Below are 8,306 nucleotides of genomic sequence, written 5' to 3'. Positions count from 1 at the left end.
CCTTATGTTTTCTGATAAGGTATCACATTGAGAATTGCACTTTGATTCTACCTGTGCCTCCTTTGTAGCTGGGATCACAGGCATGTCTACCACACCTAGCCACCTAGCTTATTTGAAATCCATAAATTGTGGCTACAAACACAGAGCCCTTTCCAAATACAGGAGCTTGACACAGCCTTACATTCTGGCCAACCCAGAAGATTCCTCCACACTAAGGCCTCGTGTGTTCTCCACTGGGAAGGGACTACTCTTACAGACCCTCAGAGACCTGGGTAGCAGCCAGTTATTCTCTGGCCAGCCACAGTGTTTTCTCAGAGAACCCCTGTCTGGGCCACCAAACAGACCCTGGGGGCACTCGGTGGCCTTGGGCTCAGTCCTATGTCCAGGTTTCTGGAGAACAAGCCTTTCTTTGAGACTGTCTAAGGAGCCCTGCCTGCTGCAGAAAGCAGCTTAGGTGTTCTGTTCACTGGGGTGCCCACCACAACCCTATTGGGAAGGCATACCACTGTGTGTGTGTGTGTGTGTGTGTGTGTGTGTGTGTGTGTAAATGTGCTGGTCCTGAAGCTTGAACTCAGATCCTGGGTGCTGCCCCTTGAGCTTTTTTGCTCTGCCACTTGAACCACAGCTATCTCTGCTTTTCATGATTAACTGGAGATCATGGATTTTCCTGCCTGGACTGGCTTCTTATCTCTGTCCTCAGGGTTCAGCCTCCCAGGTAACTAGAATTACAGGCCTGGTGCCGTTAGCCCTCCTGATCTTAAAACGTTGGCATGTTCCAGTGCCAATCACTGGAAACACGGTGGAGGGTAGCCTGACCCCAAATCTGTTAGGCTCATGGTCTCAGGTTCCAGAATCTGAGTTCTGGGGCATGGAGTATTTTTGTGAGCTATTTCTGGCTTCCCTAGACTAAGTTCCAGCTCACCTAGTCTGAGACAAGGTCTGAGCCCTTGCCCGGGCAGGGGCTCCACCTCACCACAGGAGGGTGCCAGTAGCTGGATGGGTCCTTTGTGAAGGGACTAGTACATCAAGGAAAACCAGTCCAGGACCCTCCCCCTGGGGACAGGGGTTTTTTTTGTTTTATTTTCTTTCCAGTTCTGAGGCTTGTATTCAAGACCTGGGCACTGTCTTTGGGCTTTCTCAAGGCTAGCGCATCTACCACTTGAGCCACAGCACCACTTCTGGCCTTTTCTATATATATGGTACCCAGGAATGGAACCTGGGTCTTCGTGCATGCTAGGCAAGCACTCTACCACTAGGCCAAAGTCCCGACCCCAACAGGGGAGCTTTTTTGTTTTTTGGTTTTTTTGCCAGTCCTGGGCTTAAGCTCAGGGCCTGAGCACTGTCCTTGGATTTTTCTCAAGGCTAGAACTCTACCACTTGAGCCTCAGCACCACTTCTGGCTTTTTCTAAGTATGTGGTACCAAGGAATTGAACCTGGGTCTTCATGCATGCTAGGCAAGCACTCTACCACTAGGCCAAACTCCCAGCCCTACAATTGTTTTTATTACTATGTTTTGTTTTTTAATTGGTCTTTGTGCTTGGATTCTGGGCCTGTGCACTGGCCCTGAGCTCTTCAGCCCTACCCCTTGAGCCTCAACACTGCTTCCGGTTTTCTAGTAGTTAATTGTAGATAAAAGTCTCAGGGTCTTCAGTACCCGGTGACAGGAGTGTTTTATCAAGCACCTGGGGGAACCTTGTGCTCAGCTAGGCCAGGGATATGGGGGCTTGGGGTGGCTTCCATCACATGGGGGAGTTTTATTTATGGTGACAGCACTGAAGTAGAACCAGCATGCCGTAAAGCTCACCTTTTCTAAGTATAAATGGAGTGACTTTTAGTGTTAGTTCCTGGGGGTGGGGGTGGTCAACAGGAACCTGGCATCGGAACCTCAGGATGAAGAGGGACCCTCCACTGATGGTTTTCATCTTTAGGGGTGCTAATGGATTTTGCAGGAGGAATGCTGATCAACCCACAATGTGCAGGGTACCCCACCATGGGGATTATTATCCAATCCCATATATCCAGTGTCCAGGCAACTGACTTGGTTCATGTGGTCAAGATAACCAGGTCAAGCCCATAGTGGCCCCCAGAGCAGAAACAGGCATGGTGGAACCACCTCTACGCTGGCACCAGTGACGATGTGAACGTAAAGCCTCATGCTTGCTAGGCAAGCACTCTACCACGTGAGCCCACAATCCCTGCCCTTTTCATGTTCTTTTTTTTTTTTCCCCAGTCCTGGGCTTGGGCTCAGGGCTTGAGCACTGACCTTGGACTTTCTCAAGGCTAGAGCTCTACCACTTGAGCCTCAGCACCACTTCTGGCGTTTTGCTATGTATGTGGTACAGAGGAATCGAACCCGGGTCTTCGTGCATGCTAGGCAAGCACTGTACCACTAGGCCAAACTCCCAGCCCCTCATGTTCCTTTTAAAACTATGGCCTTGAGTATTTGCCTAGGAGGGCCTGAACTACAAGCTAGTTTATGTCACCACATCCAATCATCTAGGTGATATGGAGCTTCACTTTTCCCCTAGGCTGCCCTCGAAAAACACTTGAAATCTCTACCTTCCAAGTGGCTGGAATGACAAGTGTGAGCCACCATGCTATCTTCCATTGGGCATTTTTTTCTTTTTTCCTGTCCTGGGGCTTGAACTCAGGGCCAAAGCACTGTTCCCAAGCCACTTTTTGCTCCACACTACCACTTTGATCCACAGCACCACTTCCAGCTTTTCCTATTTACGTGGTACTGATGAATCAAACCCAAGGCTTCGTGCATGCTAGGCAGGGACTCTACCACTAAGCCACTTTCCTAATCCCCATAGAGAATGCATTTTAAGCTCAGACCCAAGGCCCTGAACCTCAAGCTCCTGGGACTGCTGCCTGAAGCCCACTCTGAAGAGTGAAGGTAAGGACTACTAGAGGCCACACAGGGGCGCCTGTCACTGGTACTGCCTGTAATCCTACTCAGGAGGCTGAGATCTAGGGACTGCAGTTTGAAACCAGCCACTCCCCCAGGCAGGAAAATCTATGAAACTCTTTATCTCCAATAAACTACTCAGAAAAAGCTGGTCGTGGTGCTGTAGCTCAAGTGGTAGAACGTTAGCCTCGAGCACAAGAGATGTTCAGAGCCCAGGCCCTGAGTTCAAGCCCCAAGCCCACACAAAACCTCCCAAACCTGGTGCCTCCCAGTCTCTGGCTTTCTGGAATCAGGACCTGGTGCTGCTGCCTGCCTGGCACATCCACTCACCTGCATAGCAGGTGACCCCAAAGTGACCAGGCCTTTTCCCACCAGTGGTAAATGGGGGTCAGGGCAATCTCCAGAGAAGTCTTTCCACCCTAAGTGGAGACTGGGGAGTTGAGGTGCCCCTGCCCTCCCACTGCATGCTAGTCACTCAGACATCTCAGGTGCGTGCTTGGGGCTCCAGGAGCCTTACCCAGCCCTGGAAGATGAAGCAGCTATTAGCCCAGCTTACTCAAAGCTGGGGGTTTTGATCTGTCCGTCTAAGTGGGCGTGTACGTGGACACTATGTGGGATTCTGGGAAGACAGTCCAGAAAACCAGCTTTGGCAGAAAGGCCTCAGGAAGGCAGGTGGATTTGAGTACAGTGACTGGCAGCAGTGTGAAGCGGGGTGACACTAAAAGTGGCCTGCACTCAGCTCAACTGCCCCTTCAACAGCCAGCTGACAGCAGAGCCCAGGATTCGAGGCAAGACCACAGAGCCTGGTGGCATTTCGAATTAATTCTTCTCTTTTGTTAAAAGGGGGTGGGATGAAATGGGGATTGGGTACCCCTGGGCTCTGGGGGGAGGCATGCAGGCAGCCCTAGCAGGCAGGTGCTGGGAGATGGGCAGGAAGAGGCCTGGAGTTTCCCACAATCCCTTTCTCTGCAGGGAACAGCAATGCTGGCTGGTAAGGGGGTGGGGTGAGAGGCAAGGCCCTAGGGAGAGAGGGCAGCGGGCAAGGGTTTGGGGCTCACACTAACATGCAACATCCAGCTGCCCCATAAACTAGGTTGCTTTTTGAAGAGCAACACGTATAAATACACAGACATGGCTGCACGCACACATGCTTGGAGACGGCTGTGAGCTCCAGAGGGTGGGGATCTAGGCCTGATGGACCCAGGGGGCTCCCCGTTAGGAGCCAGCCATGTCTCCTCTCCGTTGGCCAATTCACCGCGACCACCCAGGGCAGCTAGGTGCTTCCTCGTGGGATGCTGTTTGGTCTTCAAGGTGCTGTGATGCACTGCCCGAGCCAAGTCCATGCGAGCAGCCGCGTGCCTGTGCTGACCTCAAGTGCGTGTAGCTGGGCGAGCAGCGCAAGACGTGTCCCTGCCTGGCTAGAGTCCAGTCTCTCCCTTCCAAGGCTCCAGGGCACGGGGGTGCAGACAGAGGAAGGGTGAAGGGGCCGGCGGAGACATCCTCTCCCCCGCCCCACGGGGCCCTGGCCTCCGGGAGGGGGGAGGGGCCTCCCTTATCTCTCTGCCTCCATGGCAGGGTGGGCCCTCGGTTCCGAGGTGGCCTGTTGGGGGGCCAGAGGCGGCCAGTCTGAAGCTGGGGAAGGGGGTGCCGGAGTCCACAGGGGCGGCTGCGGCTGGTGGTGCTGTGGGCCCCCAGGGGGCGAGGCTGCGGCTGGCCAGCTGGGGGTGGCGAAGCTGCCCGTGGCGGCATGGGGGAAGTGTGGCGGGGGCGACGTGGCTGCTGTGGCCATGGGACTGCCGCTGCCGCCACCGTGGAAGCTCTCCGAGGCCTTGAGACGCGAGAACATGGTGAGGGCATCAGGGAAGTTGGGGGGCGTGGCAGGGGTGTTGGCGGGAGTGCACATCTGTGGGGGAAGAAGGGAGAGGAGGGCTGAGCGCACTGTCCTGCTCTGGCCACCATCCACGCTCACAGGGAAAGGCAGGGTGAGCCTGGATGGTACATGTGTGCAGCCTGGCACAACCAACACCCCCTCACTAGGGGTCACAAAGCTTTCTCTGCTCCTTCTTTGGAACAGTGTCCCCAGAAGACAACGACCCACTGAACAACAGAAGCCAAGTTCCCAGGCCCAGATCAGTCCCGCTGTCCACCATGCCCTGAGCATATGCACCCCTGTGGAGACCCCCACAACCCCCAGGTTTCCAGAGACACTTACCATCTGGTGGTGGTGGTGGCTGTAGGGGATGTTAGTCTCCTGGAAAAAGGCGCTGAGGGCCGTCTGCAGAGAGAAAGGCTCAGCTTACCTCTCATACGCAGCCCGTGCAGGCTGGAGGGCCAAGCCAGCCAGGACAGAGCCGTCACTGGCTCTGAGAGACAGGTGGTAAATACCCTTAGCCTGTGTCACGAGAAAAGGCAGTGTGACCCTTAACTAGCCCAGCTGGTTCTCAGCCTTCACTCTGTCACCACCTTGATGTATGTCAAGTTCCTACTCTTCTCTGGACCTCAGTTTCCTCGTGTATGAACTCGAGACACGAGTCTGAGTCTCATCCCAGCTCTGTTGCAGAGCCCAGTCTCTGGCTGACCATGTGGCTGGGGCTCCGTCCAAGTCTCAGGTCTTCCATTTGTATAACTTAGGAGACCTTCAGGCTCCCACACTCCAGTTGCAAGGGCTTGGAATAGTTTATGTGGGAACTGTGCCTCAGGTGGTAAGCAGGACCTCAGACCCAGCAGTGAGCCTACCACGGGAAATGTTAGTGACATGTGGTGCCCTCTTGGAACAGGGCTCCATCGAAACAAGCACACTCACAGTCACTACCACCACCCTCAAAGGCTGTGACTGGCAACCCCACTGTACAGAGAATTATTTGGTAGGCAGGAGGCAGAGGTGGGGTAAGACCCCTGGACTGAGACTCCAGGAAAGAGTCCTCAAGAATGGCAAAGAGGGTAGAGGGCAAGGGGGTAGAAAGTGAGCCATGCCTAAGAACAGCTTGACTCCCTCCAGAACTCCTGTGTGAAGACCAGGGGAGAGGGCTCCAGGGAGTCTTCAGGAACCCCTGCCAGAAATGAGGGAACAGCTGTTCTTGTGGAAGTCCTCAGGGCTCAGCCGAAGCCAGGTCCCAGGCCTGGAGTCACTGCTACCCAATTCTCTGCCTCCTCTAACTCAACACACCCAGAAACCCAGCCTGGCCCCAGGGCTTGCCCTCCTTGCTCTGTGTGTGTACTGAAGTAATTTGAATGAATTATTCTGGGAATTTTCTGCTGCAGCCACCCTATCCACCCTGCCTGGGTGTCCCCAAACAATGATGTGGGAACTCAAGCATGAGAGCTAGTCTCTGGGCACCTTCCCTAACACCAAGACCCCTGGGCTGGGTGGCTGCTCCCCAAGTCCAGGCTCAAACCCAGGAGTCCTCCAAAAACCAGTCCACATGAGTTCTCCATTGAGAAACATCTGCCTAGCTAGCAGAGGTCCCCTCCCCCAACAGCCTCTGCCCCCAATTAGCACCTGAATCTGAGAATGTGACCCAGAAACACTGCCTGCAGGGTGCTGCCAGCCAGGTGGGAGGTGGCCTGGAGGGGGAAGGGCTGGCCATAAGAAACCCCTCACTGCAGGCGGAGGACTGGAGTTTGGGGGTTACAGCCCATTCTCTCCTTATCCAACACCCCTCCCCCATTTCACAGATGGTAAAAGTGAGTCTCAGAACCAAAGACACAAAGTTGTTATTCCTGAGTCCCCGGGGACCACCAGAGTCCTCCAGGCTGCAGGATGTTTCTAACCTATCTCTCCTGAGATCGCTTCCCCCTCCCCCAATTTTCAAAACTATATTTTCAGTCCAACCCATTCTGCCTGGAGGATGAGCTCACATCCCACAGCGCTCTGCCTGTCCAGCCCCAGGCATAGGGGAGGGAGCCCCGCAAGGGGACCAAACTGCCACAAATGTGGTTTTGCAAGTTTTGCCACATCCTAGAGACTAACAGGGTCAGTTAGGGGGAAGCCAGAGAGGTGGACAGAGCTACAGGAGAAAGGGACTCAGCCTGTAGGCGGGCTTACACACTGTCTCTCTCCCAGCCCCTCCCCCAGGAAGAAGGCTAGAGAAAGCAGGCTCCCTTTTGGCCTGGAAGTCTATTAGGTTGCACTGAGCAATGGCTGGAAAGGGCAGCCGCTTTCCCTGGCAGGGGACATTCTGATCCCCACCCCAGGAAGTTGAGAAGCTGAGCCTCAGTGTCTTGGTTCTTTCTGGAGGTCCAAACACTTGTCCTGAGATGGCTCTCATTGAGAACACAGCCTCTAGCAGACCAGTCAAGGCTGTGCGCCCCCCCCCCCCTACACCTGGAAGGGCACAGCTCCTATGACTCTGGCCTCATTCCTGGAAGCCACCAAGGGTTGAATTCCGGGTTCTTTGTATTTCAGATCAAACAGCCGTGGAGGCTACTCTCCTATACAGATCGAGGGACCTGGGGGCTGGGGTGGGAGACAGCCAGGGGCAAACCCCAGCTCCAGGTCAGACGGTCCAGGTTTCCCCTGGCTGCCCTGAGGGTGCATCTTCGGAGTGGGAGGGGGGGATACACACGGGCACACACCACCCCCACGCTGTAGTGGGAGGCTCCGGCGCGCCGCCACTTCACAACACGCCGTGTGTACACACGCAACACCGCACCCCGCCGGGTCCGGTGCGCCGACGCCAGGGGCGGACACGCAGGGCACACCCCGCCCCCCGCCCTGCCCCAGGCCCGAGACCCTCCAGGTGCCCCGCTGACGGGCGTGCGTAAACACACATGCACATGGACGTGTGCGCACACGCCGCGGGACCCCCCCCCCCGGCTGCCCCCCGCCCCCCGGGCCACAGGGACCCTCCAGGCGCCGGCTTCCGAGCGGCTCCGCCCTCCCAGACCCTCGCTCACTCGGCCAGGCCTGGGTGTCCTCCTTCCGGCCGGCGGGCCCGCCCTCGGCCGTTACCCGGACAAAGGGGGAGAGGGGGGGCTCCACGTCCTGATCGCGGGGTCCCCCCCCCACTCCGCACACACTCCGGGGACGGCGGCCCGTCTGGGGCTCGGGCCCGGCCGCCGGGTGGAGTCTGCGGCCGGCACCCCGCCACGAGTCCGCGCCCGCCCCCGCGCGCACCTCGAACTGCCAGTGCGCCGCCTGCAGCAGCTGCTTCGCCTGGTCGGCCGCGCAGCCCGCCGTCAGCACGAACTGGTTGATCATGACTTGGTGCTTCAGCTCGTCCATGTTCACGGACATGGCGCCGACGCGCTGCCCGCTCCGGCCTCCCCGCGCGCTCGCGCCTCCGCCTCACGCGTCCACCATTAGCGAGCCGGCCCCGGCTAATACAAATATTTACTGTGCGCTCTGACTCAACGCGCCTCGCCGCCCCGTGCGCACCGGGGCATGCTGGGACC

At 56.7% G+C, this 8,306-nt stretch overlaps 1 protein-coding gene across 1 annotated transcript; it reads right to left on the bottom strand.

The window, feature by feature from the left end:
- Positions 1-2,472: 2,472 nt before the first annotated feature.
- Positions 2,473-8,289, bottom strand: Ubald1 (UBA like domain containing 1). The gene is made up of 3 exons (XM_090324751.1): positions 8,029-8,289; positions 5,125-5,187; positions 2,473-4,815 (listed from the first exon to the last, which is right to left on the bottom strand). Exons 1-3 carry the CDS (start codon positions 8,146-8,148, stop codon positions 4,465-4,467), a joined length of 534 nt encoding a protein of 177 aa, XP_090180877.1. The 5' UTR covers positions 8,149-8,289; the 3' UTR covers positions 2,473-4,464.
- Positions 8,290-8,306: the final 17 nt, after the last annotated feature.

The sequence above is a fragment of the Megascapheus bottae genome, chromosome 36 (assembly GCF_031878675.1).
Source record: "Megascapheus bottae isolate mThoBot1 chromosome 36, mThoBot2.hap1, whole genome shotgun sequence".
Lineage (NCBI taxonomy): Eukaryota > Metazoa > Chordata > Mammalia > Rodentia > Geomyidae > Megascapheus > Megascapheus bottae.
This window is presented reverse-complemented; position numbering and strand designations above follow the sequence as displayed.